The 21,945-nt window shown below is 34.9% G+C and overlaps 1 protein-coding gene, 2 long non-coding RNA genes and 1 pseudogene across 7 annotated transcripts; 1 reads left to right on the top strand and 3 right to left on the bottom strand.

Annotated features, from left to right (window-relative positions):
• Positions 1-2: 2 nt before the first annotated feature.
• On the bottom strand, positions 3-10,022 carry LOC105786548 (uncharacterized). Of its 5 annotated transcripts, none has more exons than XM_052620982.1 (24): positions 9,535-10,022; positions 9,329-9,438; positions 9,059-9,131; positions 8,792-8,853; positions 8,489-8,630; positions 7,944-8,162; positions 7,741-7,807; positions 6,735-7,134; positions 6,305-6,476; positions 6,053-6,213; positions 5,605-5,704; positions 4,903-4,977; positions 4,646-4,780; positions 4,127-4,216; positions 3,740-3,922; positions 3,548-3,652; positions 3,192-3,350; positions 2,996-3,040; positions 2,658-2,876; positions 2,204-2,310; positions 2,069-2,125; positions 1,911-1,992; positions 1,151-1,401; positions 3-292 (listed from the first exon to the last, which is right to left on the bottom strand). In XM_052620982.1, exons 1-23 carry the CDS (start codon positions 9,673-9,675, stop codon positions 1,240-1,242), a joined length of 3,066 nt encoding a protein of 1,021 aa, XP_052476942.1. In that variant the 5' UTR covers positions 9,676-10,022; the 3' UTR covers positions 3-292; positions 1,151-1,239. The 5 variants fall into 5 exon arrangements, with proteins under 5 accessions (XP_052476942.1, XP_052476945.1, XP_052476950.1 ...); XM_052620985.1 differs by having other exon boundaries at positions 1,911-1,983; XM_052620990.1 differs by having other exon boundaries at positions 1,911-1,959.
• Positions 10,023-11,782: 1,760 nt separating this feature from the next.
• LOC105786547 (uncharacterized) lies at positions 11,783-12,261 on the bottom strand. Its single transcript, XR_001131390.2, has 2 exons — positions 12,131-12,261; positions 11,783-11,998 (listed from the first exon to the last, which is right to left on the bottom strand). It is a non-coding gene; the product is annotated as an uncharacterized LOC105786547 (long non-coding RNA).
• Positions 12,262-14,774: 2,513 nt separating this feature from the next.
• LOC105787128 (receptor like protein 27-like) lies at positions 14,775-18,825 on the top strand (annotated as a pseudogene).
• A 779-nt stretch (positions 18,826-19,604) lies between these two features.
• On the bottom strand, positions 19,605-21,103 carry LOC128032512 (uncharacterized). Its single transcript, XR_008188787.1, has 2 exons — positions 20,848-21,103; positions 19,605-20,534 (listed from the first exon to the last, which is right to left on the bottom strand). It is a non-coding gene; the product is annotated as an uncharacterized LOC128032512 (long non-coding RNA).
• Between the last annotated feature and the right edge of the window lie 842 nt (positions 21,104-21,945).

Genomic DNA, 21,945 nt, shown 5'->3' with positions numbered 1-21,945 from the left:
AGTAAGAAATCCCTCCAGAAATTCTCTTTAATTTGTTTTCAAGAAAAATAAAGAACTTTCATTTCACTCGCTCGCAAGTAAAAGACTAGAAGACCATAAACTCACTGTTGTGTTGCTTTAAAAGCACCCAGGTAAGGAAGCAGCAGGGCTATTTACAGTCTTTTTTTTTTTTGGTGCCCTTGTAACAGATGAATAAATCAACACACTCCAAGCCAAGCGGCCATTTAGGAAAATATACAAAGAATGTAGGAAACACCACCAAATTCATCTCAACAGAAACCTTCAATATCACCTGGAATGAAACCAATAAAAAAACCCCCCTAAAATTAGATACAGGTACGGCATAACTATCACATATTAAGATTCCAATGGTTGGAAAATTTTTATTTTGCTCAGATTACTGACAAGAGTAAAATTCCATGAATTCCTATTTACGGTTAAAAAAAAACAAGTGTCAAAATACAGCACCAGAGTTTAACTCTGGCCAAATTTGAGATATAACCATTGTACTTGGATAAATATAAAAACGACACATGAATTTTGATTTGATTCAATTTTCACAAATCATGGATATCATCAAATTAGCACTATTTTACATTTGATATTTTGCATACACAAACAATTATATTAATCCAAAATGAAAATAAATGTATGTATTCATTCTTTAAATGCATAAAACTGAATCAAGATTACAGCTTCATGTATATATATATGAACCACAGTTCAAGTGCCATGTGTACAATTACACCAAATCAAAATTCATATATAAATTTGATATTTATCCCTACTAAGAAAGCTAAAAGATTTTTTATTCTTTCCTATTCAAAAGGAATAGTCCTATAGTTGACACTGTTAGTAGTTGTCAAAATTTGTCTAAGATCAGGTATGCTTATTGAGTTCATAATTGTTTGCTTTTTAGGTTAGTATGATTGCTTAAGAGTTAAGTGACACATTTTGACAAAAATACTTGCATGTCTAAGGATTGGACTGGGTTTTTTTTAATCCTAAAAGAGGGTTTAACATTTAACAGGGACTAAATGTCCAACTCCATCCAAGGATAGGGATTAGCAGCAGACCAGAACCAAACAATGCAATGGTAAAGATGGTATTTAAGGGCACGCCTACTATATAGAAGATTGGAAAATCTTACCTAAATGTTTTCTCAATCTTTGGAAAAATGGAAAATAATCAGCCGGGAAAGAAAGACCTCAGTTGATAAAAGAGAACATCAATGCTGGCTTATGGCATCTTTAGCGCCTGCTTCAACTGTGCAAAAGCTGCTGGATGTATTTTAGCAATGGCAGAATTAAACGACTCTCCATGAAGGGCAGCACAAGTTTGAAGGTTGTCTCTCACTGAGTTTTCTAATGATAACCGGTTGATAGGGTCCGAGACTTTGATCTGAATGATGGCGCACAACCACTTCGTCACAAATAAATAAATGGCATAATAATAAATATAATTTAATCCTCAACTTTTATATTTTTTTGTCAATTTGACCCTTATCATTTTTTGGAGCTAATTTGACCCTTAACTTTTCAAAAAAAAAAAAAAAAGTCATTGTTTTTCTTAATGTTGACTAAAACATTAACTTTTTAAATATGTTGGCAGGACAACCTGTGAGGCAGTCCACGTGTACTCCATGCTAACATAGCATTATTTGTTTATATGCCATGTCAACAAAAACTTAACATTCTAATCAGTATTTCCATGAAACTGCATCAAATAAACTCTTTTTCAAAAGGTTGATGGTCAAATTTGACTCTTTTTAAAAAGTTGAGGACCAAATTTACTAAAAGAAAAAAAGAATTAAGAGCCAAAATGACAAAAGGTGCAAATGTTAAGGGCTAAATTGACATTATGCCTAAGTAAATGTAATTCGACCAATGACCTAACTAGAGAATGTTAACCTGTCTTCTCCTTAACTCCTTACTAGGAAGCAAATCCTCATCGTGCGACCTGCCATAGCTCATGTTATCACCACTGCAATTTCTTACCAAAAATTAGGATTAAAAATAGTTACAAATCTCTGAACCGATTAAAATAACACAAGGGTTTGAGGGTTAACCTTGACTCTTCCTCGGTTAAGTCATCGGTCCCTCCGAGAATTACACTAGTGCAAACACTGCATGAATAAAAGTTTATCACCGTTGCCTATAATATAATCTTATACTATGAATCAAAATCAAGATTGAGCTCATACCTTAGTATTTGATCTAGTTTGTCTAGTACTTGAGGCAACCTTAAAGTTAAAATTATGGAAAGTGCTAGTCCAAATGCTTTCTTATGGGGCAAAGATACATTGTCTACCTGTATAAACATACAAAGGTTAATAACTTTGTGCGTCTCATAGACTGATGCAGGAGCATCTAACTATGTTAGTGTTGACCTCATCACTTTGGGTTTAAAAGATTCCTAGAGTGTCTATTTTATCAAAAACATTCCCCAATCAAACTGTACTGGTAAGCCTTTAGTCGGATTCTTTTAATATCTGGATTTGATTCCCTATCATAGATTCTAGTTGGCCAGTTAAGCCTCTAGATAGTCAGAATGGTTGTTTTCTTGGAGTCAAAACATCGATTCAAATAGCTCAGAAAACTAACAAACACTTTGATGATCTTTTGACTAGTCTCCTTAGGTATATATTTTATACTAACCTTGTCAAGCCATACGTCAACTAGAGAAAGAAGAATATTATCTTCAATAGCTACACCAGTTTGCTGCAGTACTGATGAAAGAGAAGGTTCTGATGTTAGTTGTGCAAGATAGTTGGTATTCATCACCAAAATCCTTGCTATGATAGAAGCTGAAGATGCTTTTACGGCAGTCTTGGAAGGATCACCATCATCTCCACTCAAGCAAATAACAACTAGTTTCTACCAACATTTAACAAGGCATAACAGGAATTAGATTTACGACAAGGTATATTACCATGGAAATTATAATTGAGAACGTGAACGATAAATAATCTCTGCAGTTAAAGAACAATGCTTACTTGTAAAGTACTGCTGATTAATGGCGGCACTTCCATGGGGAAACACTATAAAATAGCAAAAAATGAGCACTTCCGATACAATTTTAATGATCTAAACCTTTATCATCATCAATCAACAATTTTATCATCTACAGGTATCAATCAATTTAAGGAATAATTGTATTTAAGGAAGACAAGTAAGTTGACAGTATATTACCAGTATTAGAATGTCAATGATGGGAAGAATTGAAAGCAGCTCTCTATCGTTGACATTTCCAACAATGAGATCTAGAAGTTTAGCCACACTGGAAGCGTGCATGCTAAGAAATTCCCTTCCACCCAAAATAATGTAATCTTCAATAATATCAACAGCTACCTGCAAGTATATTCAGATCAATGTGATATTAAAAGAGAGGACAGGTGAGTCAGCTATAAACAATCATTTCTTGAAAAAGCCTAAAGCACCAAATGCTGTTTGTAAAGGAGACATTGCAGTTCTTCCTTGATGAATCACTAAAAAGGGGGATGAAAGCACAGACCTAACAAGGGCAGTAATAATTCAAGAAGTCTAACCTGCAAATGGTCAAAATTTCTTTCCAGGATTTCCAAAAGACACGGGAAATATGCTAAGAGTTGAGGCACCATTGCAGGTGCATGAGACAGTGTGGCTTCCCATAACTGCAAATATGAGGATACTTAGCATAAAATGTTCTTGGCTATAAAGGCAGCCAGATAAATAATCAAATATTTGTGCAGTAGTCTAACCAGCATGCTATCCTCCAAAAGATTGAGTTCATCGGGGCCATTTATATCAATCCCTTTCTGAAGAATGGGCAAGAGCATGCTGTAACAACTAGGTGACTGATATCCAAGGGCAATAACAAAGTTCCGCAAAGCAATAAGAAGCTGTATCCGTAGAAGGCTTTCTCCAGAAGATTCCTCCCAAACCTTTTCATAGGAAATTAATAGAAAATATTATTAAAAAGATAGCTGCTAAGTATAGTTGGACATGTCCAGATATGCCACTTAACTGGCATCCCAAATTATAAATTCTATTGTTGTAGTCAACTACTTATTTGTAAAGAGTGCATCAAGTTCCGTAACAGCAAACATGCAACTCACAGAGAAGAAAGTAAAGCAGTGACAACATACCATCTGGAAAAATTGCGTCAAGTTGCTGGCATATGGGATGACTTCATTGACATGGCCAAGAAGAACAGAAATCAAATTTAAAACCTGGACCTGAAATTGATGAGAAAAGCAGCAACATATGAATTGAATGTCAGAAGTATACAAAGATGCATATCATGTGGATAAGCACAAATACAAATACACACACTAAAAAAAACAAGAGTTACAAACTCATAAAAACATCTAGATTTTCTGACTTATACTTTTTATTTTTAATGAGAACCAAAGAAATCAATTATGATCTTAAGTAGGACTGGACAAAGAAAAAATCTGTAGTTTTCAAGTAACATCCACCATCTATTCAACTTTATCATCAGAAGCTTTACAAGCATGAAAGAATTTTTTTAAAGCTCAGACTGTAGATTCCAGAAAATTTCCACAATGCAATAAAATACACATATCACCTTCTCTTGAAAAGCAGATAGGGGAGAAAGAATGCCTTAGTAAACAGTGAACATTAACAACAGCAGCATAATATACCTTTGAATCAAACTCTTGAACTTCTTTGACCAACTTAAAACATGAACCCCAGCAAACAGGAAGTAGATCAGAAAAATCTCTCTCTGAAAAGTTTGCATCTTCAACATGTAAACATAAGGATCGACAGGCTGCCAACTAAAACAACAATAGACAACATAGTAAGTGAGCAAAGTACAAAATAACCTTCGCATTATGAAGGGGCAGAGAACAAAGCCGGGAGTTATCATATAGAAGAGAAGCGAATGTATGGAGCATACCCCCACAGATAAGTCTTTGTCCTGTAACAACCGTATCAAGGCACAATATACAGCTCTTTTTGTGTCATCCTTTATCTGCAGGATCACAAACATCAGAATCATTTATGACCAATTCTCCTGCTGCAACCAATGCACTTTATTAACATTCCCACTAATAGAAATTAAAGAGGAACAACAAATTATACACAATACTATTTTGACATTAGGAATTCCAGACTCGTGATGCATCACTCTTCTACGATCACAACATACAACAGATTACCCGATTCTTGATGCAAGTCAATGTAAAAAGCACTCATCCAATGCTCGCCAGGTTGGAGCCTATTCCTAGTGACACATATCCAAACTTTGCATTTGATTTATGTACTCTATATTCAAGTATTGCAGCCAAAGGAACAGGATCAAGTGCCAAATGATATTACATCTCACACTTTTCTTGAATCATCAGTTTCTTCCCTGAGGGAATCAAACTGCAACACTCAATTAGAAATCTACCATGTCTGAAACATTATCTACCATTAGTTTTCCAGAGGGGAAGATTCAATTTTGATTGGACAAGCTTCTGACCTGAAAACTATTGGTCACCGTGATGCTATACTGATGGAAGCCTCAACATACTGCTGTGGCATGCATACAAACACGTACATTTCACAAGAAAGAACTCAGAGATATGAAATGGCCTACAGAAGAATATTATGTTACCTCAGAAACCCATTGTCCCAGTATTAGAGCAACTTTCCGGTGGATGATACGCATATTTGGATGATCATTAGAAAGTTCAAGGGATAAAGCACCATTAAACCTGCAATCCGGGATTTTTCAGGAAAAATGAATTCATTGTACCACCTATTGAAACATAAGAAGATGATACTCATTTATTTATTTACAATGCATTAAGAGCAAAACTTCAACAAGTAAGAACTGAACGAAGATATATTAGAAAGAAAGCAACTAAATAACATTCCCACTTTGCTTGGATTATTAAAATTAGGGTTTACTAACAAAATAAGGTTTAGGGTTTAACACTCCCCTCCCCCCCCCCCCCAAAAAAAAATCCTACCCCAAATCAACAAGGGCAGAAAGCTTATAAAAGCAGCAAAACTATCAAGCAAGTATAAACCAAATATAGCCTACTAGCGAGTGGGTATACCAATCTCTGAAGCTGAGATAATTTGAGAGCTCATAATATACATATGCAGCAGCACCATAGGCAGCATCTTTAAGAAGTAACCCCGGAGTTATTTCAGTTGTAGAAGTTGGGCAACCATTCATTGCCTCTTGAAGGATGGACACCACAATAGGAGCCAGCAGCTAAATGCAACAAGTTAAATTGAATAAACATACATGCATATAAAACAGCTGCCAACAAGGAAAAAGAAAAGAAAGGATCACAATAACATACAAAATGATTAGTACTATCACATACTTGACTGTGGTTTTCAAACAATACAATATATAAAGCCTCCGCACAAGGCCTCAGTTTCTCTGTCCATTGAACCATATCCTGCTCATGATGAAAAACCTCAGGATTCTCATACCATTCCTCCAAATCACTCGTGGTTAGAACAAAATACCTGTTAATACATTATTTCGGACAGATTTAAAGCAACAATATGTAAAAAGCAGGAAAAAAAGAAAAGAAATACAGGGTGCTTTGCTAACAGAACTATTGATGTAAAATCATGATAATAATTTAGAAAATATTAATTTTAACCATGGTTTTCCAAAATGTCACTTTTCTGCACCACAAGATGGGTTAATGGGTGGAAAAGGGAACATCAGAACATGCAACAGGCCAAAGACAAACAGATAAAGAAGGAAAGCATAATTACCTTCTTATTAACACATTGCATAAAAGTACTATCCGTTCATTGGGCAGAAGTCTAGTCAAAACACCAGCAACAGCATTAGAAATGTTTTTCTTCATCTGCTCTAGTGTAACACCATTCTCATCCATAACCCGTCCAGTAACACTTGGTTTATATTCTTTACATTCAAATACACTTTTAGCCATTACCATACACTTAATCAGGAATTGCTCAAAGGATAATATATCTGGCTCAGGATCTGTAATCTTATTTAAGCAGAAATTTAGAACAGGTTGAAGGACACATATATCACCAAAAGAATAAGGATGCCTTTGTTGAATTGCAACTAGAACCTTCATCAATTTGGTACATGCCCTCTTTATAAACTCCCAAAATTTAGGATGTCTATTCTGCAAAGATGTATCTGTAAAATAAGGTAACATAGAAATAAATCAATCAGACAAATCTTCTACAAGAAGTATTTGAGTGGCTTCAGCTTTATTGTTCAAAACAAGATTAAAAGTTCTTTTTTGTTTACTGACCAAAATAAAAAATCAAAAGTTCCAGAATAAAAATGTCAGTTCCTTCCACAATGCGAATGGAATAACATAGATTCCCATCGGACCAAGGAAACAGAATTTCTATATTCCAGAGGTTCTACCTAGTTCTGTATGTACAAGAAAAACATACACATATAGATATTAAAACACACCAAGGAACTTGGTTCAGTTTCATACACTAATTCTAGATGAGGTCACTATTCTGCAACAAAGTTGTAAATATCACACGTTCATAGTGTGTACGGGTATGAGTCCTGCAAAATGGAAAGCAGGAGAAATATTTGACCAATTTGTAAGCTAATTATATTGATTGCTTATTTTGTGGCTAATTAAAATTACAATATAACTCATTTGACCAGACATGCTTATCGCCTAATTTTTAGGAGAGGAAAAGGCAAAGTTCAAGTGTAAATGAATTCGGTTTTTTGCACATGGGAGCAAAAATTGAAATCAAGCACAAGCTATCTTACAATATGGAAGAAATGATTGGGCAGCATTCAAAAGCACAGGAGAGACCTCTTTGACTGGTCTTATCTCCTGCAATATGAAACATTCAAATAATATGCTCTCATTCCAAACTGCTATAGAAGAAAACAAGAAAATATAATGAAACGGTGATTGACTCTAAAATCCTCAAAATATTCTAAATGGAAATGGAAAGAGAAAGAAGTACCTGTATACATTTTGCATCACTTTGAAACCCTGAAATCAGTAATTGACATATTATCTTTAGACAAAACAACCATCTCTCACATGTTAGATAAAGATCATCATGATGCTGCTCCTTGCCATTTGAATTATAGCTCTGTGTGATTATAGAAAAACCGTGTGATATTGTTTGTAAATCACTCTGCCAAATATGCCAGCAATATTTGTATAAATGGGATGAGATCTGCCAACAAAGTTTAGTAAGTCAGACTCTTTCAGTCTATAGAACAGGACAGTAAATGCAAAATTAGGAGTTTGTACCTATAGCAAATAAATTACAATCTCTAAGTGAAGAATGTAATGTAACACATATGAAGTACTCTTAAACCAAAATGCAGAAGCCACTAATTAAAGTTCTAAATGTATATATTAGGCATTAGCATGAAAATGTTTTTCAATTAACCTGTCAGTGTAGCATCCACCTTAATTTAAGCAAAAATGAGAGGTCCAGCACAAGACTTTCATTTAGTGGGGTGCTATAAAAAGGAAGATGTTTCAGCATTCACATACCTCTGCAAAATTCCTTTGGTCTGCAGTAAGACGTTTTGTGGATAATTCTTTCAAAGTTCTAAAGAGAATCATAAAAATCCTGTGGGAGGTAAGAACATCAGCGGATGGGAGCTGCTGTGCAAGAAATGAGAAAAGCTCTGGCCTGAAGTCATTACACCAACAAATCAGTAAATATTATTAGCTAGAAAAGGAAATGTCAATGAGATGTCATAATGCTGGAAGAAGAAAGACTTATTCTAGCTCAATAAAGTGGGAAAAATCATTAATGGATATCAACAAATTTAGTGAGTGATGATAATACACCATTCCCGGGGATAATCAAAGCGAGCAATTTTTGAAATAAGCACTGCCAGCATTTGAGCTATCTGTATCAGAGAAAGAAAATGAAAATGATAGAAAGTTATTAAGGACTACTAAACTAAAATCAAATTAACATAAATAAGGTCCAATTCATACGCAACTTCAATCAAAGCCCTAAGCATCTGCTTCGCCAGTATAAGTGAGAAACAACTAATACAAATAACCTTAAATTCTTTACCAATAACAACAAGAAAAAGTTTAGAGAAACACCTGATAATTCTCTTCTCTCAAGTGTGATAACAATTTTTGTTTTAAATGTTGTTTCTCTTCATTGCTTATCCCCCTGAATATATAATTTCAGATCATTAATATATCTATAGTTAACATTCTTCATCAGCTTGTAGCTGTACAGTGTGACTTGCTACTCAAAAATTCAAATGCAGTTTCCAAAGAGTTAAAATGAAAAACCGATCCTCATATTTGAAGTTTAAGCTTACTTATGAATAACATGCATGAGAAAAAAAAAAGTGCACAGCTTACGAGAAATCGCGTCGCTTCCTCCAATACCGATTAATACTGTTTTTGAAATATACAGAAGCCATTAATCGAATATCCACTTGCGACGCTAAATCTTTCGCTGTAATCACTTCCTAAATCAATAAACAAAAACAAATTGCAACTTAAAAAGCATATAAATTTCAAACACATTGTACAGAAAAATGCAAAATGATTACAACTAAATTTACCATAAGACAAGAGCAGAAACCAGGCCTGCTTTCAGATTGAGCAAGAGCCGACTCAGCCGGTTTACGATTAGACTCATCTTGACTCATTGAGTTGGCGAGCAACGAGTATATGGCAGACAAATCAGAAACCGAGAGCGCCATCGGTATATCCTAAAATCTTCTCTCTTAAAACTTTTTAGTAAGAGAACAAGCTGAGTCGAGTTAGCGAGTCGGACCGGTGAATCGCGAGAAGATTCGGAAACGGCAGGAGAGGCTTTTTCACATCAAATGGATGATAGATGGTGAAGTTTCTTAGATGGAGTTGTTTTCAAGCTTTCTCTTCTGTTTGGCTAAAGTGATACGACAGATCTTGGTGAAGACGATGATGAAATGAGGAAGTGAAGAAGAAGAGATGGTGCAGAACCACCGTCTTTTAAGCCTTTTTCGCAGCTATTTTATGCTCTTCACCTCACTCACTCAGCCCTTTCTCTCTATTTTCTTCCTACTCGTAGTATATATATATATTTTTAAAAAAGGTTAAAACAAACAGAAAAAATATATATAACAAACAGAAAAAGATAGTGAATTGATTTTATGGATGAAATTTAATATTTGATTTTTTTGAATTTTGATAATATTTGGATATGGTAAATATATTAATATTTCTATATTTTTTATATTTATTATTCGAATTTGTGGGTCCATTTTATTTTTAGATAAAATATTTGTGATAATGGATTTAAATTCAAATATTTATTGTTGGAATTCCATTTATTTTAAATATAAAGATTACATTACAGTAGTAAAAAGAGGTATCAATGAAAATAACTAAACAATAACAAAAGAATAATTTTGAATAGTAAAAATAGATAAAATTATAAAGACTCATATTTCAATCATATGTTCAATTTCTCAATTTCTTTCGCTATTTTTACTTATTCGTTGCTTAATCGAGTTGATTTCCAACAAAACTTCTAAATTGTTATTGAATGACTTCAAATTTAAATATTTATTACTCAAATCCACATTTCAATTTTGCAAATAAATTTTATAATTTTACCTCGATTGACATAAACATTATTGTCGGTGTAGTACGTTAAAACGCATTACTCTCATATTTATAGGTTGAAGAGAAACTATAGATTACAAAATATATTTCCATATTAAAATTGAAATTAAAAAAATAGTGCAAATATTCAACTAATTATAAAAAATTATTCTATTAATGGTTTTAAATTTATCAAATCATGTACCCTAAACAACAGTCTCTTTGAAGAAAAACTAATGCAAATAAGGTAACACCAATGGCTATTGCTATATCTTTTGAAAAGCAAAAATCTCATATTTCAATCCTCCTTTCTTTTTACAGATGAAGTGATAAAAAAACACATCCTTAATCCTGTGAATAAAAATATTAAATTTAACTCAGACTTTAAATTTAATCAATATTAAATATGAGTTCATGTCAGAACAAATTGGCACCTTACAGTTTGCTGATACATCTTCCCAAGTACTAATTGCTTTCAAGACACTAACACAATTTTGACTCTGAATCCAACCCAAACCCAAAAACTCAATAAAAGCACCATGAAAGCTCCATACAAAATGTTGTTTTCATTTTGCTCTCGTTATCCAAAAATAACAAATTAATTCTTGTACGTTAAATTTAAGAGTCAAACAAGTCTTTCCAATTAAAATTTTATCTATTTTTACTATTAAAAACTAGTGTAACTGTCAGTAATTACCAAACAATTACACATAAAACAATTACACATAATATGTCACATATGCCAAGGACCAAATGGTTTTTTTAAAGTAGAATGGCAAAATACAACCAGACTACTACTACAGGTCTCCATGGTACATTTGGCCAACCGCTGTCCAATTAACCAAATCCAAATCCTGACTTATCTCAAATCAAGTAACTTAAAATACCCAAAAGTTTAAACCCCAAAATGACAAAAACAAGTAACTTACAATACCCAAAAGTTTAAACCCCAAAATGACAAAAACAAGTAACTTAAAACACCCAAACTCGAATGGATTCAATCCAAACCCAATCTGTGCTGCGAATGGAAGATTCTAAACAAAAGAGATCTAAGATCAAATCATCCAAAGCTTCCTATATATCAGGTACTTTTTTAAGTATTTTCTGTTACTTTCTCTACAGAGTGATTGTCATGAGCTAGACAATACTTTGATTCATCAACATTTGCAATCAATGTGAACACACCTAATCAATAATCAGAATAAAGCAAAAAGACAATACTTGAAAAAATACCCATTCTATAGAAATCAGTAAACTGTTCTCAACAATTTAAAAATCTAAAAACCATCCACTGCTGGATTAACACCGATTCAAGAGATCGAAATAAGAAAGTAAACCAAAAACTAAAACAGAACCCACAGATTTCACTGTCTACTTGGATCTCTGCCTCATCTTTCGGCGCTTTCGCTTCAATCTTCTCATACGCTTCTTCTTCCACTGTTTAAGAAGAATACCCCCAAAAAAACAAATGAAAACCCATAAAATGATAATAATATTGAATAAATTTTAGCATGACGAAATGTACTACGCAGTGCAATCATCCGAGTGAGATGGGATTCATAAAATTACCTTGGCTCTCATGGTGATGTGATGACGAAAAGCTTACGGTCGCGCGAAAAAGCTAAAGGTGGTGGAAGATGCTGCTTCATCGGGTTTACACCATTATATAGATAAACCCTAGGGCTTATTTATGATCCAGCTATACCTTCTAAATGATGGGCCAAAAGTTAGACCAGTTGTCTACTAATGGGCTGCATGACGAACTCTGATTAATGTTTCTGATTGGTTAAATTCTGCTATTAGACCCTGTAATTTACTTAAGTTGTGGATTTTGTACTTTTACTTTAATTTGGTCATTTTCTGTCTAGAATTTAAATATTTTAGTCCTAACCAAATGATAATTATTAAACTCATTAAGTTCTGTTATTTTTAAAATTTGATATGTCAAACATATTATCACATGTGAAATGCTATTTTTGTTTGTTATTTTCACATATTACTTACATATATTTAGTTAATGGATTTAACAATTAACGTTTGCATTAAGACTAAAATTTTGAAATTCAAAAATATAGCCACTTAGAATGATCCAATTGGTGAACATGAACTAAATCTATAACTATACGCATAATACAGGACTAATGACATAATTTAACCAAATAGATTTAACTATTACCATTGGGTCAAAACTAAATTTTCCAAATTCGAAAAATATAAGGACTAAATTGATCAAGTTAAAGTACATGTACTAGATCCACATTTTACACATGGTCTAATATCTCCAATTTGTTGTCCTGGAAGTCGATCGGGATTATCAAGATGCAATAACAATTACTCTCAAAGGTTTAGTGTTGGAGTTTGGTGAAAATCCTCACTGTCTTCACCTCCAATAACATTTCATGCAACAAACAACTTTGAAGGGCCAATACCACAAGTAATTGGCAAATTCAAAGAGTTTTGTGGACCTAATGCTTTCACAAGATCAATACCATCATTTATTGGAAACTTGCAACAGCTTGAGTCCTTGGACCTTTCAAGCAACAATCTACGTAGTGAGATCCCTTTGCAACTAGCAAACCTCAATTTTCTTTCATTTCTTAACATCTCAAATAATAAGCTAGTGGGCCCAATCCAACGAGCACCCAACTTCAATCATTTCCAGAAGCTTCATTTGAGAACAATACCGGATTATGTGGACCTCCTTTGAAGATAATGTGCAGATTGCCACTAGCTAAAAAAGACAGCCCTTCATATTATGAGATTGGGAGTATTATACACTAATTCATTTTAAGTGTTTAGGATTTTGTTAGAGATTCTGTGACTTGAATTTCGTTACTTGTTGAAAAACAAATACAGTGTCAAAATAAGTGGATCTGTCAAGGTCTTTAAATAGCTTCTCATCACAAGTCATGTGATTGGTGCAACCATTATTAACTAAACAACTGTCACATGGAATGCTTGATAAGAAGTAAGAGACAACAAACAACTAGTATTCTTCTTCTTTAACTGTAGTATGTGCTCCACCTTATTGCTTATTTCTTGTTTCCTTGCAAAACCTAACATTCCCCATCAAGTTGCATATTCTACATTTCACATCTGGCTTTCCCTAGCACCTGAAATAGGGGTGGTTCTACTTTCCATAGTACTTACATGAAGAGTACTTGTTGAAATTTCCAACACCATTACCTTTTGCAACAACTTCTAAACCATTATCACCACTACTCTTCTTCCCTTTCCACTTTTTGTCCTTTCATCCTTTACCCTGCTACATCTTAGCCTTCAATGCTTCTTTTACGCTTCCTTCTTCCCTCAGTAACCTCCTCTACTTGTAAAACACTGATCAACTCCATTACTCTCAGCTAAGTCAAGTTCTTGGTGTTCTCCAAATAAGCAATTGTTGCTTTATGCTTCTCAGATACATACTAGTATTTTCTGCACTAGTCTACAATTAGAGAGATCAATCCTGAGAACCCTTACCTTATTAGCAATATCTATCAGCTTGTTTGAGAATTCTTTGATTGACTCAAACTCCTTCATCTACAGCCTCTCAAATTTCCTGATCAAGTTCAACACCTTCATGCTCTTGATCCTCTCATCTCCTTGATACTCAATCTTGAGGTAGTCCCATATCTCCTTTGTTGATCCAAAAACCATAATTCTATTGAATATGGTTGGTGAAACAGAAGCATAAAGGCAAGCCTTTGCCTTTTCCTTCCTGGTGGTTCTCTCCTTGTATAGTTTGATCTGGTTCATAGTTGGATTATTGTGAAGTGGAGCCATCTCATAGTCTTCATCAACAGTTTCCTAATAATCACAACCCTCTATGTATGCTTGCATTCACAACCCATGCTTGATAATTCTCTCTATCAAACACAGGTGGGGCTAAAACAAACATGTTACTTGATTCTAATTCCATTTTTCTCAATTCCTCATAAGTGTATCCCTTGATTTTTTTTCTCAAGATTCTTACAGAGCTTCTCTCACAGATCCCTTAAGAAAAGGGGCTATTGATACCACTATTAAGGGGCTCTTGTCACAATATCAAATTAGTGTTACTTGGCAGAAATTTCTTGAAGAACGATTTTTGAAGAAAAAGACAAAGAGGGACAATAGATGATACCTAACGTTTCATATGTATTGAAATATAAACAAATTAATAATTGATTCTTAGAAGACATTATTGAAATTCAACAAGCCTTCCATAATTTACAGCATGACTAAAACCAAAACCAACAATGTTTTATACAAAGAGACAGAGGAATGCAATTTTCTTGTCCAGTTTCAAATTTCACTTGTTTTTGTCTTCCTACAACACAACCATGCAAGTCATTCCGCAACAATTTATTTTTTGGTCTACACCAAACCATTGAGCATTCATACTCCTAGAGCATCCTAGCTTCCCCCCTCCCTCCATTTCTTTATACCGTTTGATTTGAGCGGTCAAGAAATTTCAAGTCCAATTGACTATTCAAGTAGACTTTTCCATCTTCAACATCTTCGGCAGCTCAATTTGGCCTTAAATCTATTCATGACAGCTTTTCCTACTAGATTTGATAAGTTGGAGAATTTGAGATATCTTAATTTGTCTGAAGCTGGCTTTACAGGGCAAATTCCAATTGAGATTTCACGCTTGACAAGGTTGGTCACTCTCGATTTATCTATTGATACATTATTTCGAACACCTTTGAAACTTGAGAAGCCAAATCTAAAGACGCTTGTTCAAAATCTCACAAAGCTAAGAATTCTCTATCTTTATGGTGTAAATATATCAGCTATGGGGAATGAATGGTGTCAAGCCTTATCACCATTGACTGAGTTGCAAGTGTTGAGCATGTCCGACTGTTATCTTTCAGGACCTATACATTCTTCACTTTCCAAGCTTTGATCTCTCTCAGTAATTCGCTTGGACAGAAACAACTTGTCTGGTTTGATTCCACAATTCTTTACAAAATTCCCAAACCTGACTTGCCTTAGTCTTAGTAGCGGTAACTTTAGTGGACCCATTCCATCTTTCTCATCATCCATAAATCTTAGAGATCTAATACTTGCTCTTAATCAGTTAAATGGCACAATTCATTCCACTGACTGGTCAGGTCTTTCTAAGCTAGAAATTATTGGCTTAGGAAACAACAAGCTAAGTGGAACCATACCACCAACTTTGTTCGGCATTCCATCACTGCGGACACTTAGCCTTTCTCATAATCAATTCAATGGCAGCATTGGTGACTTTCATGGTAAGGCCTCTTCACTGATTAATACCCTTGATCTTAGCAACAACATGTTACAAGGGCAATTTCCAATGTTTGTGTTTGAACTCCATGGTCTCACTTCACTGAATCTTTCTTCAAACAACTTCAGCGGTTTGATACCAGTGAGTGCCTTTCAGAACCTGAGGAATCTGTCTGCTCTTGGTCTCTCATATAACAGGTGGTCTATTGATGCCACTACTATTAATATTTCTTCACTTTCTTTCCCCACAATTGCCGAATTAGATTTGGCATCTTGTAACTTAACAGAGTTCCCTGGTTTCCTAAAAAATTGGATTAGTTTACACGTCCTAGACCTTTCAAAAAACCAAATTCATGGGAAAATACCCGACTGGATTTGGAAACCAATAGATCTTGCGCGCTTAAATCTTTCTCAGAACTTTCTTGTAGGATTCGAAAGACCTTTGAAGAACATAACTTCTAGTGTTGAGATTCTTGACCTGCATGGTAACCAATTGCAAGGGGAAATCCCAATTCTATCAAATGCCGCCTATTTGGATTACTCAAACAATAATTTCAACTCTGTTTTACCAGCTCAGATTGGTGACTCCCTCCAGTATGCTTTTTTCTTCTCCCTCTCAAATAATAACATTCAAGGGAGTATCCCTGAGTCGATATGCAACAGTAAATATCTTGAAGTACTTGATCTCTCTAATAATTCCCTGAGTGGTCCAATTCCTCAATGCCTATTTCAGATGAATAGATCACTTGGGGTATTGAATCTAAGGCGAAATAATCTCAGTGGCATCATTTCTGACACTTCTTCGAAAAGTTGTCAGTTACAAACTCTCAATCTCAATCAAAACCGATTGGAAGGAAAGGTTCCAAACTCATTGGTGAATTGCAAAATGGTGAAGCTTTTAGACATTGGCAACAATCATATCAACGACTCGTTCCCATGTCATTTGAAGAATATAGCCACGTTGCGTGTCGTTGTTTTACGTTCCAACAAATTCAACGGTTACATTGATTGTCCCGGAAATAATAGTGGATGGAAAATGCTTCAAATTTTAAACTTAGCATCCAACAATTTTAGTGGTAAACTGCATCTGACATGTTTGGGACGTGGGATGCTATGCAGCTTAATCCGGATAAAAACCAATCAGAGCTCCAACATCTCCAATGTGAAGATCTTAGAAGCGGTGTTAAATATCAAGATGCAATAACAATGACCATCAAAGGTTTAGTGTTGGAGCTGGTGAAAATCCCTACCGTGTTCACCTACATTGACATTTCATGCAACAACTTTGAAGGGCCAATACCAGAAGTAATCGGCAAATTCAACGCACTTTATTCTCTTAACGTTTCGCATAATGCTTTCACAGGTCCAATCCCATCATCTTTCGGAAACCTGCGAGAGCTTGAGTCCTTGGACCTCTCAAGCAATAGCCTACGCGGTGAGATCCCTTTGCAGCTAGCAAACCTCAATTTCCTTTCATGTCTTAATGTCTCAAATAATAAGCTAGTGGGTCCAATCCCAACGAGCACCCAACTTCAATCATTTTCAGAAGCTTCATTTGAGAACAATGCCGGATTATGTGGACCTCCTTTGAAGACAAAGTGCGGATTGCCACCAGCTAAAGAAGACAGCCCTTCAGATTCTGAGACAGGGAGTATTATACACTGGAATCATTTAAGTATCGAGATAGGGTTTCTGTTTCCACTGTATGCTGTTTTTGCTGGTTATGTTTTCCCCTTTTTATTTTGCTTGTAATATGTGTATCCTGTTTCTTTTCGATTAAATAAGTTTCTTCTACCGATACAATTGATTTCCGGTCAATGTCCAAGCTTCTTGACAGTGATTAATTTGCAGGCATGGTTCCAGTAAGTCTGTTATTAGCAAAGTCAATAATCTTTAAGTCCAAAAGCACTCAACCGTGATATCGGAAGTAGAACCGTTAACACCGCCGGCAAGTACTCAGTGATTAGGAGGAGCCACAGAGAAGAACTGGAAATGTTATGAACTGAAGTTGGGACAGTACCAAATAGATTCATAATCCTCTTCCACTGCTTCCCAAATATCCAAAGCTTCCATATACGCCTCCATACGAACTGCCCAAACCTGGTAGTTGTCTCCATCAAACACCAGTGGAGAAATTGAAGAGAAACTGGAACTTGCTTCGACGTCCATGACACAGCAATCTCGCACACTCACTCACAGATCCCTTAAGAATACAACTCCGAGACCAATTGTAAGTATTTTAGTGAAAAAAAAAACTCAATGGATGAAGGAAACTGAACACACTTTATTCAACAATCATTCAGAATTTATACAAAATAAAATCAACAACCCACTAACTTTCTCCTAAACTTAAGCAACACACAAATAACTAATTCCTAAAAGCAGGAACAAACTTTGACACAATCAACTTAACAAAAAAACACACTTGGACATGTTTCAGTCCTGAAGCATTTTCTTAACAAGAATCTTACATTGCTAGATCTTACTGATCATCAGTTAAGCGGCACAATTCATTCCACTCACTGGTCAAGCCCTTCTAAGCTAGAATTTGTTGAAGTAACCACAAGCTAAGTGGAAGCATTCCACCAACTTTGTTTAGGATTCCATAACTGCGGAGACTTATCCTTTCTCAAAATCAATTCAATGGCAGCATTGGTGACCTTCATGGTAACGCCTCTTCACTGCTTCATACCCTTGTTCTTAGCAGTAACAAATTACAAGGACGATTTCCAATGCCTGTGTTTGAACTTCATGGTCTAGAAATATTTACACTTTCTTCAAACAACTTCGGCGGTTTGATACCAATGAGTGCCCTTCAAAACTTGAGGAATCTTGCATGTCTTGATCTCTCATATAACATGTTGTCTATCGATGGCACTGCTATTAATATATCCTCACGTTCTTTCCCCACATTTTCTACATTGAAGTTGGCATCTTGCAACTTCACGAAGTTCCCTGGATTCTTGAATAATCAGTCCAGTTTAACCTATTTAGACCTTTCAAACAACCAGATTCATGGGGAAATGCCCAATTGAATTTGGAAAACAAGATATCTAAGTTACCAAAAACCTTTCTCAGAACTTCCTTGTAGAATTCAAAAGACCTTTGGATAATAGAACTTCTAGCTTTATTGTTTTGGATTCGTATGGAAATCAATTGGAAGGGAAAATCCCAATTCTTCCATTAGATGTCACCTATCTGGATTAATCAAAACAACAATTTCAACTCTGTTTTACCAGCGTACCTTGGTGACTGCCTTCAATCTGCTTCTTTCTTCTCCATCTCTAACAACAACATTCATGGGAGTATCCCTTCGTCATTGTGATGTACTTGATTTGTCTAATAATTCTGAGTGGGCCAATTCCTCAATGCCTCTTTCAGATGAACGTGCCTTTTGGAGTACTGATTAAGGCGAAACAAACTCAGTAGCACCATTTCTGACACTTTTTCAAAAGGCTGTTGGTTACAAACTCTCAGTCTCAATCAAAACCGATTGGAAGGAAAGGTTCCAAAATCATTAGGGAATTGCAAATGTCTGGAGGTCTTAGACATTGGCAATAATTAGATCAATGACTCGTTCCCATGCCATTTGAAGAATATAGCCAAGTTGCATGTCCTTGTTTTACGTTCCAACAAATTCAACGGTCACATTGATTGTCCCCGAAATAATAATGGATGGCCAATGCTTTAGATTTTTTGTTGGAACAATGGCAGCAGCAAACAGCAAACAAAGTTGCAAGCAGGAACAAGAGTGATCGAGCCAAAAAAAAAAACAAGCAAAACAGCAAAAATGTAACTTGAATGCTCAGCAAAATTTGTAACTGAACTACTACTTTCATTCAAAATTCAAAATGTATATAAGTTACAATATGCAATATGACAGTTACCTAATAATCTAACTGCCTCCACTAATGCACAACTAATACAAGCTTAGACAAATACAAAGATAAGCTGACATACCAGCTTTTACATCAAAGATCCAATCAAAACTTAATCCTACTAACTTCATAAACTAGTTACAAAGCAACTAAGCTAGATTACATTACAACAAAATAATTAAAAACTGGTTGCTTCATTCGGTCGATTTTCATTCTTGCGCACCAAGCAAATTTGTTGAGCTCAATAGCTGCAGTTGTTTGCTGCTGATCTCGACAGTAGCTGGCTTCATGTTGCATTGCAGTCCAGCTCTCAACATTTTTGACATAGCATCCAACAATTTTAGTGTAAACTGCATATGACATGTTTGGAGACATGGGATGCTATGTAGCCTAACTCAGATAAAGGCCAATCAGAGCTCAAACATCTCATAAATTTAGACTTCGGAGACGATGATTTTAAATATTATGAAGATGCAATACCAGTTACCATCAAAGGCAATAAGTTGGAGCTTGTGAAAATACCAGTTAACAACTTTGAAGGGCCAAAACCAGAAGTAATTGGTAAATTCGAAGCACTTGATGCCCTCAACTTTTCACATAATGCTTTCACAGGGTCAATCCCAACAACTTTCGGAAACTTGCGAGAGCTTGGGTCCTATTCGGTGAGATCCCTTTGCAGCTAGCAAACCTCAATTTCCTTTCATTTCTCAATGTCTTAAATAATAAGCTAGTAGGTCCAATCCCAGCAAGCACCCAACTTCAATCATTTTCAGAAGCTTCATTTGAGAACAATAGCGGATTATGTGGACCTCCTTTGAAGACAATGTGCGGATTGCCACCAGCTAAAGAAGACAGCCCTTCAGATTCTGAAACAGGGAGCATTATACACTAGAATCATTTCAGTTAAGAGAGGTACTTTAGTTTCTGGTTTCTGTTTCAACCGTATGTTGTTTCTGCTGCTTTTGTTTTCACCTTCTATTTTCCTTGTAACAAGTTTATCCTGTTTCTATTGGATTAAATAAGTAGAACACTTGGCAGATGGAATAATCTGCTTGTATATTCATCATCATTTTCATTCCAAAAATTTACCATATAAATGTGAAATTAATCCCACTAAACATCTACGGAAAGCAAAGATAAAATGATTAAACAAAAACATCAATTTTAGCACATGCGAACCTTGCTCGCACTTCATACGAGGGATCGCCAAAACCCTTAACAGTTCACATTTTGATGAGCTTGTATTTTTGGTGAGGTCGTCTCTTTAGGAGAGCTCACAGCTTTCGATGAGTTCACATCTTTTGAACTCGCAACTTCGCAACCTTAATTCTGTCATTGCATGAATGGTCACTTCACAACACTTGATTTATTACTTGTACTTAGATTACCATGCAGTAACTGTAAGTAGCCAAGAATTCATCTTAGTGAAATGATAGTCTTGAACATAGCAAAAAAAAAAAAAAAAAACTTTGAAGTCAATGGTTTTGGGATATTATTAGTGAGAAAAAAGGTGTATGGAATTAATTCAGTGGAAAGTTGATATGGACATCCAACCAACCTTTTAATATCCTTGTTCAGTCTCCTCTCATCTCATATATCGTCCAACTCTATTGCAGACTATAATCAACTGGTTATGGTCCAGGAAAAACTAAAAAGGCAAAAGAGGGAAAGTAGATGATACAAACTAATAATTAGTCATGTTCTTAGAACACACCATTGAAATTTAAGGAGCCTGCCCTGTTGCCTGCATTAAAGCCACATGGAATTTTTGGTACACTTCTCAACTTTTTTAGAAGAGAATTAATAGGTAAAAATAACTATTTCATCACTCTCAATTTTAAAATTGAGCAAATTGGTCCTTCTCAAAAAATTTAAAAGTAATTTAATCTCTATCAATTTCGAAAGTGAGCAATAAGGATAATTAATCACGAAGTTAATATTTTTATTAATTGTACATGGTTTTGATTGGTATAATAACAAAATTAACCCTTAAAATTCATATATTTTGTCAATTTGGTTCTAATTTAACAAATTTATTTCACAAAATTTGTGCAAATGTATAAATGTTGATCTTGAATTTGTTGAACTTTTTAGAATTAAGGCTAAAATGACAAAACATATAAACATTAAAGAATAAAATTATTATGTAGATAAAAACTATGTGCAGTTGATAAGAGACATTACCATTGTGCTTAATTATCCTTAATTGTTTATTTTCAAATTGATGACATTAAATTACTTCAAATTTTTTAAAGAGACTAATTTGCTCAATTTCAA

Source organism: Gossypium raimondii, chromosome 1, assembly GCF_025698545.1.
Source record: "Gossypium raimondii isolate GPD5lz chromosome 1, ASM2569854v1, whole genome shotgun sequence".
Classification (NCBI taxonomy): Eukaryota; Viridiplantae; Streptophyta; class Magnoliopsida; order Malvales; family Malvaceae; genus Gossypium; species Gossypium raimondii.
This window is presented reverse-complemented; position numbering and strand designations above follow the sequence as displayed.

Coding starts and splice junctions, on each gene's coding strand:
- LOC105786548 (XM_052620982.1), bottom strand. CDS start 9,675: ATGGCGCTCTCGGTTTCTGATTTGTCTGCCATATACTCGTTGCTCGCC. Junction 3,351..3,547: donor GAAATTTTGACCATTTGCAG/GTTAGACTTCTT, acceptor ATATACTTGCAG/GTAGCTGTTGATATTATTGA. Junction 2,877..2,995: donor TAATCAGCAGTACTTTACAA/GTAAGCATTGTT, acceptor AAATGTTGGTAG/AAACTAGTTGTTATTTGCTT.